The 19,988-nt window shown below is 42.6% G+C and overlaps 1 protein-coding gene across 2 annotated transcripts in view; it reads left to right on the forward strand.

Annotated features, from left to right (window-relative positions):
• Positions 1-19,988, forward strand: part of znf532 (zinc finger protein 532) — a 39,247-nt gene that overhangs the window by 8,601 nt on the left and 10,658 nt on the right. For both annotated transcript variants that reach the window (XM_038989574.1, XM_038989573.1), the window contains exons 3-9: positions 9,272-10,445; positions 10,669-11,076; positions 17,128-17,376; positions 17,570-17,799; positions 17,941-18,104; positions 18,308-18,636; positions 19,532-19,713. In XM_038989574.1, the coding sequence (XP_038845502.1) occupies positions 9,297-10,445; positions 10,669-11,076; positions 17,128-17,376; positions 17,570-17,799; positions 17,941-18,104; positions 18,308-18,636; positions 19,532-19,713 (2,711 nt within the window). In that variant the 5' untranslated portion in view covers positions 9,272-9,296. The remainder of the gene's footprint in view (positions 1-9,271; positions 10,446-10,668; positions 11,077-17,127; positions 17,377-17,569; positions 17,800-17,940; positions 18,105-18,307; positions 18,637-19,531; positions 19,714-19,988) is intronic.

A 19,988-nucleotide genomic window follows, 5' to 3' on the forward strand; every position in this document is an offset into this window, starting at 1 on the left:
AACAAAACATTGTGTATGTCATATCAAATATATTCACCCCACCCAGTATTGTAATAAAAACGTACCAGAAAGCATGTAGTCCTTGGCTCAGACAGTGTAGTAGTGTGGGCTCAATAGCATCTCCTTAGTGTGCAAGATCTTGAGAATCAGCTGTACATGTGATGGAAGAATGCACTGTGCATGCAGAGGGTTACAATTCCATTGAATTGGGGATAGTTTAACCAAAATATGCCACAAGACCTAGAATATGTGTATCCCACCAAAAAGGTTCACTGTTATAAGCGGTTATTACCGGACTGTTTCTGCCTTTTTTCAACTCTATTTGTACCCCATATATACAATTATCTGTAAGGTCCCTCAGTCGAGCAGTGCATTTTAAACACAGATTCAACCACAAAGACCAGGGAGGTTTTCCAATGCCTCGCAAAGAAGGGAACCTATTGGTAGATGAGTAAAAAAAAAACAGACATTGAATTTCCCTTTTAGCATGGTGAAGTTATTAATTACACTTTGAATGGTGTATCAATGCACCCAGTCACTACAAAGATAGAGGCGGCCTTCCTAACTCAGTTGCCCGGAGAGAAAGGAAACCACTCAGGGATTTCACAATGAGGCCAATGGTGACTAATGGTTGTGATAGGAGAAAACTGAGGATAGATCAACAATATTGTAGTTACTCCACAATACTAACCTAATTGACCGAGGGAAAAGAAGGAAGCCTGTACAGAATAAAAAATATTCCAAAACATGCATCCTGTTTGCAACAAGGCACTAAAGTAATACTGAAAAGCAATTCACTTTTTGTCCTAAATACAGTGTTATGTTTGGTGGAAATACAATATAACACATTACTGAGTACCAGTCTTCCTATTTTCAAGCATAGTGGTGGCTGTATCATGTTAGGTGTATGTGTGTAATCATTAAAGACTGGGGAGTTTTTTTAGGATGAAAAAGAAACGGAATGGAGCTAAGCACATGCAAAATCCTAGAGGAAAACCATCTTTTCATTATCTATTTTTATTTTTATTTTTTTACAAATTTTAGAATTCTTCTTCCACGTTGACATCCATCTTTTGTGTAAATCGTTAACAAAAAAAATGACAATTTAATCCATTTCAATCCCACTGTGTAACACAACAAAATGTGGAAAAAGTCAAGGGGTGTGAATACTTTCTGAAGCCCCTGTACTCATCTCTCTATTTAATACTGTCTCCCAGCCTCTGTTCTGTACCTGGGGACTGTGAAGAGACCTCTGGCTGCATGTCTTGTGGGATACCGATGAGTGTCCGAACTGTGAGGCTACTGCTTGTACAGACAGTTTGGTACCATTAACACCTCACACAAAGTCCAGTTAATATTATTAATTTTTTTTCACCTTTATTTAACCAGGTAGGCTAGTTGAGAACAAGTTCTCATTTACAACTGCGACCTGGCCAAGATAAAGCAAAGCAGTGCGACACAAGCAACAACACAGAGTTACACATGGAATAAACAAACAAGCAGTCAATAATACAATAGAGAAAGTCTATATACCGTGTGTGCAAATGAGGTAGGATAAGGGAGGTAAGGTAATAAATAGGCCATAGTGGCAAAATAATTACAATATAGCAATTAAACACTGGAGTGATAGATGTGCAGAAGATGAGTGTGCAAGTAGAGATACTGGGGTGCAAAGGAGCAAAATAAATAACAGTATGGGGGATGAAGTAGTTGGATGGGCTATTTACAGATGGGCTATGTGAGCTACTCTAACAGCTGGTGCTTAAAGTTAGTGAGGGAGATATGAGTCTCCAGCTTCAGTGATTTTTGCAGTTCATTCCAGTCATTGGCAGCAGAGAACTGGAAGGAAAGGCGGCCAAAGGAGGAATTGGCTTTCGGGGTGACCAGTGAGATATACCGGCTGGAGTGCGTGCTACGGTTGGGTGCTGCTATGGTTACCAGTGAGCTGAAATAAGGCGGGGCTTTACCTAGCAAAGACTTATAGATGACCTGGAGCCAGTGGTTTTGGCGACGAATATGAAGCGAGGTCCTGCCAATGAGAGCATACAGGTCGCAGTGGTGGGTAGTATATGCGGCTTTGGTGACAAAACGAAGTCAAGGATCGGTAGGATAGTCAGTTTTACAAGGTTATGTTTGGCAGCATGAGTGAAGGATGCTTTGTTGCGAAATAGGAAGCCGATTCTAGATTTAATTTTGGATTGGAGATGCTTAATGTGAGTCTGGAAGGAGAGTTTACAGTCTAGCCAGACACCTAGGTATTTGTAGTTGTCCACATATTCTAAGTCAGAACCGTCCAGAGTAGTGATGCTGGACGGGCGGGCAGGTGTGGGCAGCGATCGGTTGAAGAGCATGCATTTAGTTTTACTTGCATTTAAGAGCAGTTGGAGGCCACGGAAGGAGAGTTGTATGGCATTGAAGCTCGTCTGGAGGTTAGTTAACACAGTGTCCAAAGAAGGGCCAGAGGTATACAAAATGGTGACGTCTGCGTTGAGGTGGATCAGAGAATCACCAGCAGCAAGAGCGACATCATTGATGTATACAGAGAAAAGAGTCGGCCCGAGAATTGAACCCTGTGGCACCCCCATAGAGCCTGCCAGAGGTCCGGACAGCAGGCCCCCGATTTGACATACTGAACTCTGTCTGAGAAGTAGTTGGTGAACCAGGCGAGGCAGTTATTTGAGAAACCAAGGCTGTTGAGTCTGCCGATAAGAATGTGGTGATTGACAGAGTCGAAAGCCTTGGCCAGGTCGATGAATACAGCTGCACAGTATTGTCTCTTATCGATGGCGGTTATGATATCGTTTAGGACCTTGAGCGTGGCTAAGGTGCACCCATGACCAGCTCGGAAACCAGATTGCATAGCGGAGAAGGTATGGTGGGATTCAAAATGGTCGTGATCTGTTTGTTAACTTGGCTTTCGAAGACCTTAGAAGGGTAGGATAGATATAGGTCTGTAGCAGTTTGGGTCAAGAGTGTCCCCCCCTTTGAAGAGGGGGATGACCGCGGCAGCTTTCCAATCTTTGGGAATCTCAGACGATACGAAAGAGAGGTTGAACAGGCTAGTAATAGGGGTTGCAATAATTTTGGCGGATAATTTTAGAAAGAGAGGGTCCAGATTGTCTAGCCCTGCTGATTTGTATGGGTCCAGATTTTGCCGCTCTTTCAGAACATCAGCTATCTGGATTTGGGTGAAGGAGAAATGGGGGAGGCTTGGGCAAGATGCTGTGGGGGGTGCAGGGCTGTTGACCGGGGTAGGGGTAACCAGGTGGAAAGCATGGCCAGCCGTAGAAAAATGCTTTTTGAAATTCTCAATTATCATGGATTTATCGGTGGTGACAGTGTTTCCTAGCCTCAGCGCAGTGGGCAGCTGGGAGGAGGTGCTCTTATTTTCCATGGACTTTACAGTGTCCCAGAACTTGTTGGAGTTTGTGCTACAGGTTGCAAATTTCTGTTTGAAAAAGCTAGCCTTTGCTTTCCTAACTGCCTGTGTATATTGGTTCCTAACTTCCCTGAAAAGTTGCATATCGCGGGGGCTATTCGATGCTAATGCAGTACGCCACAGGATGTTTTTGTGCTGGTCAAGGGCAGTCAGGTCTGGAGTGAACCAAGGGCTATATCTCTTCCTGGTTCTAATTTTTTTGAATGGGGCATGCTTATTTAAGATGGTGAGGAAAGCACTTTTAAAGAATAACCAGGCATCATCTACTGACGGGATGAGGTCATTATCCTTCCAGGATACCCGGGCCAGGGCGATTAGAAAGGCATGCTCGCTGAAGTGTTTTAGGGAGCGTTTGACAGTGATGAAGGGTGGTCGTTTGACCGCAGACCCATTACAGATGCAGGCAATGAGGCAATGATCGCTGAGATCCTGGTTGAAGACAGCAGAGGTGTATTTGGAGGGCAGGTTGGTTAGGATGATATCTATGAGGGTGCCCGTGTTTACAGATTTGGGGTTGTACCTGGTAGGTTCATTGATCATTTGTGTGAGATTGAGGGCATCACGCTTAGATTATAGGATGGCCGGGGTGTTAAGCATGTCCCAGTTTAGGTCACCTAACAGCACGAGCAAAGAAGATAGATGGGGGGCAATCAATTCACATATACACCATATGTGAATTGATTGCCCCCCATCTAGGGCATAGCTGGGGGCAGAAGGTGGTCTATAGCAAGCGGCAACGGTGAGAGACTTGTTTCTGGAAAGGTGGATTTTTAAAAGTAGAAGCTCAAATTGTTTGGGCACAGACCTGGATAGTAAGACAGAACTCTGCAGGCTATCTCTGCAGTATATATATCTACTCAACTTTGAGCCAGGAGAGATTGACATGCGTACCCCTGACATTCACCCTCCGTGTACATCTAAGTGAAATATGTACCGCTCTCTTCTGGACCAACTGCAATTTACCTATGTCCTCCTTTGCCGCACCTGACCACACAGCTGGGCAGTAGTCTAGGTGCGACAAAACTAGGGCCTGTAGAACCTGCCTGGTTGATTTAGATGTCAAGAAAGCAGAGCAACGCCTTATCATGGACAGACCTCCTCCCATTTTAGCAACCATTGAGTCTCTATGTTTTGACCATGATGCTATCTAGGGTTACACCCAGCAGTATAGTCTCCTCAACTTGCTCAATAGCCACATTATTCAGTATAGATCCAGATGAGGTTTAGGGTTGAGCGAGTGATTTGTCACAAAAACAATGCTTGTATTTTTTATTTTTATTTAGCACCAGCCTATTGCTAGTTATCCATTCTAAAACTGACTGGAGCTCTATGTTGAGTGTCAGTTATTTATTTTACTGTCATAGTTGATGTCTATACTGTTGAGTCGTCAGCGTGCATAGACACACAAGCTTTATTCAAGGTCAGTGGGCCCAAGCCAGCTGTCCTGCAGTACACCACACTCAACCAAATTAGTTTGTGGTTGTAGCAGAGGCTCTCATTAAGGAAAACCCTCTGTGTTCTATTATATAGGTAACTCTGTGTTCTATTATATAGGTAACTCTGTGTTCTATTATATAGGTAACTCTGTGTCCTATTATATAGGTAACTCTGTGTTCTATTATATAGGTAACTCTGTGTTCTATTATATAGGTAACTCTGTGTTATGTTATATAGGTAACTCTGTGTTATGTTATATAGGTAACTCTGTGTTCTATTATATAGGTAACTCTGTTCTATTATATAGGTAACGCTGTGTTCTATTATATAGGTAACTCTGTATTCTATTATATAGGTAACTCTGTATTCTATTATATAGGTAACTCTGTATTCTATTATATAGGTAACTCTGTATTCTATTATATAGGTAACTCTGTATTATATTATATAGGTAACTCTGTATTCTATTATATAGGTAACTCTGTGTTCTATTATATAGGTAACGCTGTGTTCTATTATATAGGTAACTCTGTGTTCTATTATATAGGTAACTCTGTGTTCTATTATATAGGTAACTCTGTGTTCTATTATATAGGTAACTCTCAATACATGAAAAGGCAGAGGATGTAAATCCTTAACACCTAAGTTTTTTCACCAATAGGTCATGATCAATGATATCTAAAAAAAAAAAAACAGCTCCCACAATCTTCTTATTATCCATTTATTTTAGCCAATCATCAGTCATTTGTGTCAGTGCTGAGCACGTTGAGTGCCCTTCCCTATAATCATGCTGGAAGTCTGTTAATGAGTTTTCTTTAAAATAACATTCTATTTTTGTCAAACACACCGGTAACGGGCTGATTGGTTGGCTGTCTGAACCATTAAAGGGTGCTTTGCTATTCTTCTGCAGCGGTCAGCAGAATGACCTTTGCCTCTCTCCAGGCCTGAGGACACACATCCTCTTCTAGGCTTAAATTGAAGATGTGGCATACAGAAATCGCAAAAGAGAAGGGAAAGGGTATACCTAGTCAGTTGCGCAACTGAATGCCTTCAACCGAAATGTGTCTTCCTTATAACCACAGATTATCCATTATATTGACAAGAAACTCAAGTGGCCACTCTAACAATGAAAATAAATGTCTTAAAAATTGGAAGGCAGTCGGGAGGAAGTGAGATCAGGTGGGACCATTCTATCTAACGCGAGGGAATATACGTGTGTGACCACCAAGCACAACGGTTTCCACTAGTCACCACAGCCACAAAGTCAAATTTGGCTATATCGTAAAAATTCATGAACCCCAAAATTTGAATTTGGTCTTAATTAAAGGTTAGGGTTAGGCATATGGTTAGGTTTAAAATCAAAATTGAAGAAGATAAATTGTAGAAATAGGAAGGGTTTATGACTTTGTGTTTGTGGTAACTAGTGACAACCATGCACAACTCCAATATGAAGGGTTTTTTCTCAAAGTTGCCAGGATATCACATATCCTACTTATCAGTACACTCGGAACAACATAATCATAAAAAAAACGTATATTCAATTAAATAAGCCACAGGTAGCAAATTAGTCATTACATTTTTCGTTAACCAAATTCTACACTCTCTCATTGACCTCCATACAAAAACGTGCTTGGTGAGCAAATAAAATAAAATAAATGCCACCTGCTGGTGAAGAGCAGATTTTGGGCCCAGTTATCTCTCTCGCTTCGCCTCTTCCTCTTTTTTTATAATTTCTGTGTGCGATTTTAAAATAATCGGTATTAAAAGCAATTATTGGGACCATGATTGTCTTAAAAAATATCTATAATGTACCCGCTAAAAATGCCTGCAGTACTGCGATGGGCCTTGAACCTCTGTGGCTTCAATGAGAGGGAGCAGTCATTCTCCCCAGATTTGTATGTCAAGAATGTGCCGTGTCTGAATGATAGGTATGCTGAATGATTGTCGTGACTCTGTTTAAAATGTATACAATAGCACTCCATGTGGCCTTGAAAGGCATTACTGATTTAGAGTGTGCGTTATTAGCCACCATACTTGGGATGCCAACCAAATTAACTAGGGAATTTGTTGCATGTCTGAATGCTGGTTGTGACTAGATGGAGTATATTTTCTAATTTATCAAGGCAAGTCAGTTAAGACCAAATTCTTATTTACAATGACTGCCTACAACGGCCAAACCGAGACGACGCTGGGCCAATTGTGCACCGCCCTATGGGACACCCAATCACAGCCGGTTGTGATATAGCCTGGATTCGAACCAGGGTGTCTGCAGTGATGCCTCAAGCACTGAGATGCAGTGCCTTAGACCGCTGCGCCATTCGGGAGCCCGAAGGGAATTTTCGAAGCAGGTTAGGAGAACATTTCAGCTAACCCTAACCTCTTTCCTAACCTTAACCTATTTCTCCTAACCCGCTACATTTAGTTCTCCTAACCCGCTACATTTAGTTATACTAACCTGCTACATTTAGTTCTCCTAACCCGCTACATTTAGTTATCCTAACCTGCTACATTAGTTACACTAACCTGCTACATTAGTTATACTAACCTGCTACATTAGTTATACTAACCTGCTACATTAGTTATACTAACCTGCTACATTAGTTCTAACCTGCTACATTTAGTTATACTAACCTGCTACATTTAGTTATACTAACCTGCTACATTTAGTTATACTAACCTGATACATTAGTTCTAACCTGCTACGTTAGTTCTAACCTGCTACATTTAGTTATCCTAACCTGATACATTTAGTTATACTAACCTGCTACATTTAGTTATACTAACCTGCTACATTTAGTTATACTAACCTGATACATTAGTTCTAACCTGCTACGTTAGTTCTAACCTGCTACATTTAGTTATCCTAACCTGATACATTTAGTTATACTAACCTGCTACATTTAGTTATACTAACCTGCTACATTTAGTTATACTAACCTGCTACTTTAGTTATACTAACCTGCTACATTTAGTTATACTAACCTGCTACATTAGTTCTAACCTGCTACTTTAGTTATACTAACCTTCTACGTTAGTTCTAACCTGCTACGTTAGTTCTAACCTGCTACATTTAGTTATCCTAACCTGATACATTTAGTTATACTAACCTGCTACATTTAGTTGTACTAACCTGCTACGTTAGTTCTAACCTGCTACATTTAGTTATCCTAACCTGATACATTTAGTTATACTAACCTGCTACATTTAGTTATAATAACCTGCTACGTTAGTTCTAACCTGCTACATTTAGTTATCCTAACCTGCTACATTTAGTTATCCTAACCTGCTACATTTAGTTATCCTAACCTGCTAGCGTAGCACCCCTTATTATTGGCGTATTCAACAGCGTTTAAGAAATATATTACCTTCATCAGTGTTATCTCGTGATCGAGCTATCAATATTTAGTGATTATTGGTGTCGTAAAAATGTTAGCTAACGGGTTAGTAATTAGCATGTTTGACATTTCAGTGGAAATACTACTACTACTGCATCAGCTTTTTGATAAGCGGTTTAGCAAAGAATTACCTCCTGTATTATAGGCATACAGTCTCCAGTTATTGGACACCTTACTATTTTGTTCAATTACAAGATATATCCGTTTAATTTTGTTCAAAAAAGAGACACCAACCTCGTGTCCGAAGTGTTTACTAGATAGTTGGCTAGCCTTTCAGTAAAAAAAAAATGACTTGCCTGTCAACTTTTCATTGCGTAGCCTGGTGCCAACTCCTGTAGACTCTTAAAAATGGTTCTTCACCAGCATCTTCTTCAGTGTTGTAACCAAATAATGTCTCGTTTATTTTACAGATTAATCTTATGTTTTGAGAAAGTAGATAATAGTTTAATACTAACATATAAATAAGTATGAATAATGTAGGTAAAAAGTTGGATATAAAATGATGTGTGGTCTGTCGCGCAGTCGAATTTGACAATATACAGCGTGTCCCACAAAATGTGTGTGTGTGTGTGTGTGTGTGTATATATATATATATATATTTGAAAACTCTCAAAAACTAACTTAACTTACATAAACTGCAATGGAAATCTTTGGTCAGCTAGCTAGAAGTGTGTCTTCAGTCCCAAAATGTACCGTTATTTTCGAGTCCATTTAAATGTTGAGCTGGTGATTTAATCATCCAACCTCTAGAGAGTGTCCGATGTTGGAGGAAAATTAGCTACATTTAGTTCTTCTAACCTGCTACATTAGTTATCCTAACCTGCTATGAAAAAGTCCCATCCGGTCATAGCTGTATACCACCTAGTCAAACCATGAATGCTTGTCATGACTTTGTTTAAAATAGGTACATTAGCACTCCAATGGCATTATGGGTGGAGTTTTTGTGTGTTAATTTGTGTACTAGCTAACTAGTTGTATTTTTTCGTTATATCTCTTCCAGGTTCTTGCATCATCACACCAAAAACATGGGCGATATGAAGACCCCAGACTTTGACGACCTCCTGGCAGCCTTCGACATCCCAGACATGGTGGACCCGAAGACAGCCATAGAGTCAGGCCACGAGGACCCCCACGATGGCCAGCTGAAACACCCCAGCGTCCCCCACGAGGACCCCCATGATGGCCAGCTCAAACACCCAAGCGTCCCCCACGAGGACGAGGCACACACCCCCTCTGGAGCTCCAGACGTGGGCGTCAGCGTCATCGTCAAGAATGTCCACAAAATGGACGCCGGCGGGGAAGAACACACACGACCAGAGGATGTGGTTCAGGCTGAACCAACCACCATGGTGAACCAAAATGGGCTTCATAACGGGTACCTGTCAATGTCACCTAACGACCGGTACAGTAAGAACAACGGAGCCGAAAAGACTCTGAGAGATGTGGAGGCTCATCATGGATTGGCTATTAGCTCCAACTTCATCTCCCACTCTACTTTTAACCAGTTCAGTCCCATTTCCAGCGCTGAGGAGTTTGACGATGACGATAAGATTGAAGTTGATGACTCTCTGGACAGGGTCAAGCAGAGCGCCCTGCCATTTTTTAGGACAAACCCTCTGACAGAACCACCTGCCAAGAGAGAGGAGCAGCTGACCACAAAAGCCGTACTGGCAGACTCTCATAGCACGGCCAAACCTGCGAACAAGTCCAATGGAGACTGCGACAAATCAAAACTTGATAAAAACAACAACAAGACTTTGGTCACCGTTAGTCTGAACCTTTACGACTCCTCTAAATCAAGGGAACTTGAAGAAGAGAAAGCCAAAGAGACAACGGCCCCTCGCACCCAGGAGGGGTCAGGGAGGGAGGCTGGGGAGCCCTGTGTCCAGGCTGTGTCCACCAGTCTCTCCCAGGCCAAACAAGCCAATTCATCAGACAAACTTTCTTCCTGCATTGCTGCTATAGCAGCTCTCAGTGCTAAGAAAGCCACAGTATCAGACACCACTAACTCTGTAGTGTCTGAGTCCCCCCCTACCACCCAGAGAGACTCATTCACCACCATCCCTGACATCCACACCCAGAGGGAAGCCCCCAAGGAGGCCAAGGAGAGGGAGAACCCCAGGGACCTGGTCCCGGAGAAGCCCCCAGACCAGGAGTCCCCCTCAGCTCTGGAGGTATGGATTGTGTATATGTCAAGTGTGTAAATGTTTTACTATACTGTCTACTTGTATACGTCAGTACTATGTGTCTGAGACTAACCTCTAGGAAGGGTCAGATGCTCCATTAACTACTACGGTACCATTTATGTTATGCAGTCTGTCCACAACAGATTAGTCCCAGACAAATTTCCGCCCGGGGAAAATAAAGTTAATCCTATCCTATTCTATCCTATCCTAGGTGGCCAGGAGGCTGCAGTGCAAACAGCCAGAGGGCCCCGACAGCCCAACCACCAGCGAGGACAGCAGTAGAGGCTCTGGTTCCCCCTCCTCCTCCCCCTCCACACCCGTCATCCCAAAGGTTCGGATCAAAACCATTAAGACCTCCTCTGGCCAGATCAAACGTACCGTCACCAGAGTGCTGCCGTTGGCCCAGGTAGAGTCAGACCCTGAACGCCTGAAGAGAGGGTCTTCCATCATGGTCTCCTCCTTCCTGTCCTCCCCGAACTCGACGCGGACTTCCTCCCTGCCCACCACCACCCCAGGAGGAGGCCCAGGTGTTGCCATAGAGATCAACAAGCAGATGACCATCAAACCTGTGGCCACTGCTTTCCTCCCTGTGTCGGCAGTCAAGACGGCGGGTTCCCAGGTAACCAACCTTTTTCTTTGTACAGTGCCCTCTGTAAGTATTGGGACAGTGACTATTTTGCTTTGGCTCTGCACTCCAGCAGTTTGGATTTGAAATCAAACAATGACTATGAGGTTAAAATGCAGACTGTCAGATTTAATTTGAGGGTATTTTCATCCATATCGGGTGAGCAGTTTAGAAATTATATCACTTTTTGTACATACAGTAGTCCCCCCATTTTAGGGGAGCAAAATTATTGGGACAAATTCACTTAAATGTTTATTAAAGTAGTAAAAAGTGAAGTATAGCACAGTAATGACTACATCAAGCTTGTGACTACGAGTTTGTTGGATGTATTTGCTTTTTGTTTTGGTTGTTACATGAACATTTTAGCCCAATAGAAATGAATGGTAAATAATGTACTGTGTCATTTTGGAGTCATTTTTATTGTAAAACATGAATATAATATGTTTCTAAACACTTCTACATTAATGTGGATGCTACCATGATTACAGATAATCCTGAATGAATCGTTAAAAATGATGTGTGAGAAGTTACAGACGCACCAATATCATACCCCTCAGCATTACAATAACACGGGAGGTTTGCATTTTTTGGGAGGTATGACATTTGTGCGTCTCACTCATCGTTAAATGGGAACTGTAATCTGGACACTGACTGTAGGTCTATGAAATTTCTTTCAGCATCTTGAGAGAATGCAAATGCACAGTTAGGGATCGTTTGTATAGGTGCTGTCTTTTATCAGCGTCAATAAAAGCTGATAGTATTTCAACCACATTAAATATGCATCCAAGCTGAACTGAAATCTAATCAGAAACATGTTGGGTCGTTTTACACAGCTTTCTATTACCTTACATCCGGTCAAACAGATGTCATTTAGACATTTTGCACAGAAAATCTTCCCCATATTTGGGGAGAGATGTTGCATTTTCTCCCCAGTCCCCAGAAACTACAGAGAACAAAGCACATACCCCTGAGTGGCCCCTGTGTTGATGGATGTGTTGACTACTACTTTAATACAGCGTTAGTGTTTGTCCCAATACTTTTGCTTCTCTTAAATTGGGGAGGGGTGGGACTAGTTTAGAGGAACAAAATGGTTCACCCGATATGGATGAAAATGTCCTCAAATTAAATCTAACAGTCTGCACTTTAACCTCATATTTTGTAGTATAGAGCCAAAGAAGAAACAATGCTTCACTGTCCCAATAATTATGGAGGTTACTGTATATGGGAATGTTTGAACTTGGTCTTTTACCAAATAGGGCTATCTTCTGTTTACCACCCCTACCTTGACACAACACAACTGACTGACTCGAACGCATTAAGGAAAGAAATTCCATAAATTAACTTTTAACAAGGCACACCTGTTAGTTGAAATGCATTCCAGGTGACTACCTCATGAAGCTGGTTGAGAGAATGCCAAGAGTGTGAAAAGCTGTCATCAAGTCAAAGGGTGGCTACTTTGAAGAATCTCAAATATAAAATATATTTTTATTTGTTTAACACTTTTTTGGTTATAACATGATTCCATGTGTTATTTCATAGTTTTGATGTCTTCACTATTATTCTACTAGAAGTAATAGTAAAATAGTAAAAAAAACACACAAAAAACATGAATGAGTACTGTAGGTGTGTTCAAATGTTTGACCGGTACTCTATATATATATATATATATATATATATACAGTTGGCCAGTCGGTTAGGACATCTACTTTGTGCATGACACAAGTCATTTTTCTAACAATTGTTTACAGGCAGATTATTTCCTTTATAATTTACTGTATCACAATTCCAGTGGGTCAGAAGTTTACATACACTAAGTTGACTGTGCCTTTAAACAGCTTGGAAAATTCCAGAAAATGATGTCATGGCTTTAGAAGCTTCTGATAGCCTAATTGGCATCATTTGAGTCAGTTGGTGTACCTCTGGATGTATTGCAAGGCCTACCTTCAAACCCAGTGCCTCTTTGCTTGACATCATGGGAAAATCAAAAGAAATCAGCCAAGACCTCAGAAAAACAATTATAGACCTCCACAAGTCTGGTTCATCCTTGGGAGCAATTTCCAAACGCCTGAAGGTACCACGTTCATCTGTACAAACAACAGTACGCAAGTATAAACAGCATGGGACCACGCAGCCGTCATACCGCTCAGGAAGGAGACGCGTTCTGTCTCCTAGAGATGAACGTACTTTGGTGCGAAAAGTGCAAATCAATCCCAGAACAACAACAAAGGACCTTGTGAAGATGCTGGAGGAAACAGGTACAAAAGTATCTATATCCACAGGAAAAACGAGTCCTATATCGACATAACCTGAAAGGCCACTCAGCAAGGAAGAAGCCACCGCTCCAAAACTGCCATAAAAAAGCCAGACTACAGTTTGCAACTGCACATGGGGACAACGATAGTACTTTTTGGAGAAATGTCCTCTGGTCTGATGAAACAAAAATGGAACTGTTTGGTCATAATGACCATCGTTATGTTTGGAGGAAAAAGGGGGATGCTTACAAGCCGAAGAACACCATCCCAAACGTGAAGCACGGGGGTGGCAGCATTATTTTGTGTGTGTGTGTGCTTTGCTGCAGGAGTGACTGGTGCACTTCACAAAATAGATGGCATCATGAGGTAGGAAAATTATGTGGATATATTGAAGCAACATCTCAAGACATCAGTCAGGAAGTGAAAGCTTGGACGCAAATGGATCTTCCAAATGGACAATGACCCTCAAGCATACTTCCAAAGTTGTGGCAAAATGGCTTAAGGACAACAAAGTCAAAGTATTGGAGTGGCCGTCACAAAGCCCTGACCTCAATCCTATAGAAAATTTGTGGGCAGAACTGAAAAAGCGTGTACGAGCAAGGAGGCTTACAAACCTGACTCAGTTACACCAGCTCAGTCAGGAGGAATGGGCCAAAATTCACCCAACTTATTGTGGGAAGCTTGTGGAAGGCTACCCAAAACGTTTGACCCAAGTTAAACAATTTAAAGGCAATTCTACCAAATACTAATTGAGTGTATGTAAACTTCTAACCCACTGGAAATGTGATGAAAGAAATAAATCATTCTCTGATCATCCTTGAGATGTTTCTACAACTTTATTGGAGTCCACTTGTGGTAAATTCCACTGATTTGACATGATTTGGAAAGGCTAACACCTGCCTAATAATAAGAATTTGTTCTTAACTTACTTGCCTAGTTAAATAATTTTTGGGGGGCAAAAGGCACCTAAAGACTCTTAAATCAAATCAAATTCAAATCAAATGTATTTATATAGCCCTTCTTACATCAGCTGATATCTCAAAGTGCTGTACAGAAACCAAGCCTAAAATCCCAAACAGCAAGCAATGCAGGTGTAGAAGCACGGTGGCTAGGAACAACTCCATAGAAAGGCCAAAACCTAGGAAGAAACCTAGAGAGGAACCAGGCTATGAGGGGTGGCCAGTCCTCTTCTGGCTGTGCCAGGTGGAGATTATAACAAAACATGGCCAAGATGTTCAAATGTTCATAAATGACCAGCGTGGTCAAATAATAATAATCACAGTAGTTGTCGAGGGTGCAACAGGTCAGCACCTCAGGAGTAAATGTCAGTTGGCTTTTCATAGCCAATCATTAAGAGTATCTCTACCGCTCCTGCTGTCGCTAGAGAGTTGAAAACAGCAGGTCTGGGACAGGTAGCACGTCCGGTGAACAGGTCAGGGTTCCATAGCTGCAGGCAGAACAGTTGAAACTGGAGCAGCAGCACGGCCAGGTGGACTGGGGACAGCAAGAAGTCATCATGCCTGTCACGATCGTCTATAGGTGAAAGAGAGGACCAAGGCGCAGCGTGATTAGAATATATTCTTTCCTTTAATAATGAAGAACACTTAACAAACAATACAAAATAACGTGACTGCTATAACACTGAGTGCAAACATGCAACATCACATAGACAATTACCCACAACCCGTCTAATGCCTATGGCTGCCTTAAATATGGCTCCCAATCAGAGACAATGATAGACAGCTGTCTCTGATTGAGAACCACTCAGGCAACCATAGACATACCTAGACACCTACACTGAACACAACCCCATAAACTCTACCAAACCCCCCTAGACACTACAAACACCCTCGACTAGACAAAAACACACAAACATCCCCCATGTCACACCCTGACCTAACTAAAATAATAAAGAAAACAAAGATAACTAAGGCCAGGGCGTGACAATGCCAGGTAGTCCTGAGGCATGGTCCTAGGGCTCAGGTCCTCCGAGAGAGAGAAAGAAAGAAAGAGAGAATTAGAGAATTCACACAGGACACCGGATAAGACAGGAGAAGTACTCCAGATATAACAGACTGACCCTAGCCCCCCGACACATAAACTACTGCAGCATAAATACTGGAGGCTGAGACAGGAGGGGTCAGGAGACACTGTGGCCCCATCCGATGATACAGGCCCTGGCTTAGAACATGAGAAACAAGATTCTCTGGTCTGATGAAACCAAGATTGAACTAATTGGCTATATTAGCACAGCTGAAAACTGTTGTTCTAATTAAAGAAGCAATAAAACTGGCCTTCTTTAGACTAGTTGATTTATCTGGAGCATCAGCATTTGTGGGTTGGATTACAGGCTCAAATTGTCAGAAACAAAGAACTTTCTTCTGAAACTCGTCAGTCTATTCTTGTTCTGAGAAATGAAGGCAATTCCATGTGAGAAATTGCCAAGAAACTGAAGATCTCGTACAACGCTGTGTACTACTCCCTTCACAGAACAGAGCAAACTGTCTCTAACCAGAATAGAAAGAGGAGTGGGAGGCCCCGGTGCACAACTGAGCAAGAGGACAAGTACATTAGAGTGTCTAGTTTGAGAAACAGACGCCTCACAAGACCACAACAGGCAGCTTCATTAAATAGTACCCGCAAAACACCAGTCTCAAAGTCAACAGTGAAGAGGTGACTCCAGGATGCTGGCCTTCTAGGCAGAGTTGCAAAGAAAAAGCCATATCTCAGACTGGCCAATAAAAGATTAAGATGGGCAAAAGAACACAGACACTGGACATAGGAAGATTGGAAAAAAGTGTTATGGTCAGACGAATCTGTTTGAGGTGTTCGGATCACAAAGAATAACATTCGTGAGACGCAGAAAAAATGAAAAGATGCTGGAGGAGTGCTTGACACCATCTGTCAAGCATGGTGGAGGCCATGTGATGGTCTGCGGGTGCTTTGGTGGTAGTAAAGTGGGAGATTTGTACAGGGTAAAAAGAGATCTTTAAGAAGGAAGGCTATCACTCCGTTTTGCAACACCATGCCATACCCTGTGGGCGGCACTTAATTGGAGCCAATTTCCTCCCACAACAGGACAATGACCCAAAGCATAGCTCCAAACTATGCAATAACTATTTAGGGAAGAAGCAGTCAGCTGGTATTCTGTCTATAATGGAGTGGCCAGCACAGTCACCTGATCTCAACCCTATTGAGCTGTTGTGGGAGCAGCTTGACCGTATGGTACATAAGAAGTGCCCATCAAGCCAATCCAACTTGTGGGAGGTGCTTCAGGAAGCATGGGGTGAAATCTTTTCAGATTACCTCAACAAATTGACAACTAGAATGCCAAAGGTCTGCAAGGCTGTAATTGCTACAAATGGAGGATTCTTTGACGAAAGCAAAGTTTGAAGGACACAATTATTATTTCAATTAAAAGTCATTATTTATAACCTTGTCAACATGACTATATTTCCTATTCATTTTGCAACTCATTTCATGTATGGTTTCATGGAAAACAAGGACATTTCTAAGTGACCCCAAACTTTTCAACAGCAGTGTACGTCAATTACCTCGTACCCCTGCACATCCACTCGGTACTGGTACTCCCTGTACATAGCCATGTTATTTTGATGTTATTGTTATTCGTTATTCACTGTGTGTTTATTCCTGGTGTGACTTTCAATTTTTGTATAAATGTTTTTTCCTTAACTCTGCATTGTTGGAAAATCACCCATAAGTATGCATTTCACTGTTAGTCTACATATGACAAATACAATTGTATTTCCCATCCTCTCCTCCCCCTACTCAGGTCATTAACCTAAAGCTGGCCAACAACACCATGGTCAAAGCCACAGTGATCCCCGCTGCGTCGGTACAGAGTGCCAGCAGCGCCATCCTCAAAGCTGCCAACGCCATCCATCAACAACAACAGCAGACCGTCATGGTGCCTGTATCCAGCCTGGCAAATGCCAAACTCACCGTGCCAAAGACTGTCCACCTCACCAACCTCAATCTACTCCCCCTGACCAAGACCACCTCTGTTTCTGAGCTCCACCAGGTTTGGTTTATTAAGATACCTCATTTTGTACATCAGAACTAATCTTCTATGCTAACACGCTATAGACAACAACATATACCGTCATACAGTAATAATGAAATAAACATGAGGAATCATTCCAATAAATAAATAACAACAATAAATCCCGAACATTTCATTCAGTAACTTCTTGAATGTCTGTTCGTTTCACCAGGTGCTGTCCAGCTCCAAGCCCCAGGGGCAGCAGCCAGTGAAGCAAGCCCTGCTGGCTGCCCAGGCCCAGAAGAAGGGTGTCTCTAGAGTCCAGGTGTTAGCCAGCTCCCAGAGTTCTGTAGTGGAGGCCTTCAATAAGGTCCTGAGCAGCATCAACCCCGTCCCAGTCTACGTTCCCAACCTCAGCCCCCCCTCGGCCGCCTGTATCTCCCTACCCTCCCGCGGCTATAGGTAAAATGCTAGCTAGCTATATAGCATTTTAATTGTTTCTTCCCCCAAAAAATTATACAGTGTCCTTGGGCTTCTTGAAATGCAGTGTATATAATATACATGTTTGAATTAATGTATATTCATTTATATTATTATTTACAGGTGCCTGGAGTGCGGTGACTCGTTTGCCCTGGAGAGAAGCCTGAGCCAGCATTACGACCGTCGCAGCGTCCGCATCGAGGTCACCTGCAACCACTGTGTCAAGAACCTGGTCTTCTACAACAAGTGCAGTCTGCTCTCTCACGCCCGGGGACACAAGGACAAAGGTGACTTTTCTTCATACATGAAATGCCTAAAGCATTCACTGCCATTGATACTCTGCAATGCTTCTAAATTGAGACTAATAAAATCTCCTCTTGTCCTTTCCTCTTTTCTTCTCTCCTCTCATCTCCTCTTGTCTTCTCTCCTCTCCTTTTGTCTCCTCTCCTCTCGTCTTCTCACCTCGTCTCTTCTTCTCTTCTCCTCAAAGGGGTGGTTATGCAGTGTTCCCACCTCATCCTCAAGCCCATCCCTACAGACCAGATGATCATTACATCACCTCCGCTATCCTCCGCCACCACCGCTGGATCTACCTACAGCTCCACCGGCCACTACCTAGGGAAGGGTGCTGGTCCTCAGGCCCAGGCAGCGGTGATCTGTGCCCCCTCCAACGCCCCTCCGGTTGCTGCCATGCCCCTGGATGAGGATGTCTCCCGGCTCTGCAGAACCAGTCTGAAGTGTTTAGAGTGCAGCGAGATGTTCCTGGATGAGAACTCTCTAGCAATGCACTATCAGCAGGCTCCAGAGTCCAGCGGACAGGTGTGTATGTGTGGTTACTGTGTGTATGTGTGGTTACTGTGCGTATGTGTGGTTACTGTGTGTATGTGTGGTTACTGTGTGTATGTGTGGTTACTGTGTGTATGTGTGGTTACTGTGTGTATGTGTGGTTACTGTGTGTATGTGTGGTTACTGTGTGTATGTGTGGTTACTGTGCGTATGTGTGGTTACTGTGCGTATGTGTGGTTACTGTGTGTATGTGTGGTTACTGTGTGTATGTGTGGTTACTGTGTGTATGTGTGGTTACTGTGTGTATGTGTGGTTACTGTGTGTATGTGTGGTTACTGTGTGTATGTCTACAAGCCGGTGTTGTGTGAGTGTTTTCTTACTCTTTTAAAACTTCCCTTGTCTATTTTGTATTTCTGTGAGTCACACCCACTGTGTCACCACTTCTAATCAACACTCCCTTTTACACTCCAAACCTCTTGTACTTTTCGTTTTGATTTAATATATAATAATTAAAAAAAAATATATATATATTAAAGCTGGAATCCTTTATGGTAAATTAACCACGTCCATCTGTGATATTACAACAAAGAAGTTACTGCAAACAAAGAATGCTGTTTCCCCCCCTTCTGACATCATTGCACGCCTCGACAGAAGAGCTTAATATGTACTGCCTTGTCTTCACCATGCTGCACGACGCTCAACAACTGTGGTGGGGCGGCCAGTGGCGCTGTTTCCCTGTACTGCAGATGCCATCTTTAATGGCATTGTGCTTTTCATCATATGATCCCTTTATAGCCCCAGCTAATGATGTAAATTGTCAAATGTTTTGTTAATTTAACTCCATATTGCACCAACTCTCAAAGATTGCATTCCTCCTAGAGCCTTATAATACTGTTTTGTGTATTTTTGTCTCTGTTTACGGCTGTAGAAAACCTGCACTATCTGCCAAATGCTACTACCTAACGTGTGCAGCTTTGCGTCGCACCAACGGATCCACCAGCACAAGTCTCCCTACATCTGCCCTGAGTGTGGGGCTATCTGCCGCTCAATCCACTTCCAGTCCCATGTGACCAGGAACTGTCTGCACTACACCCGCAGGGTGGGCTACCGGTCAGTCTGACATTACTTCCTGCCTGAACAGGAAACACTTCTGTTTCCTCTTCTTCTCTAGAGATTTTCTTTAGAAGCAGTCAGATGACTTTTGTTTAAAAGGTCCACGCAGGTAGACGTAGCAATATGACGTCATACAGAAGGGCGACTTTCTTCCTACAGAAATCAACAGCAACGAGACCGCCAATATCGGCTCTTCCCAATGTGGAGGGTGCACACTTGGAAGAGGCAATACTGTAGTTGTTTGATAATGTCACCTTTAAGTCTCCACACTG

Source organism: Salvelinus namaycush, chromosome 3 (genome assembly GCF_016432855.1).
Source record: "Salvelinus namaycush isolate Seneca chromosome 3, SaNama_1.0, whole genome shotgun sequence".
Taxonomy (NCBI): Eukaryota; Metazoa; Chordata; class Actinopteri; order Salmoniformes; family Salmonidae; genus Salvelinus; species Salvelinus namaycush.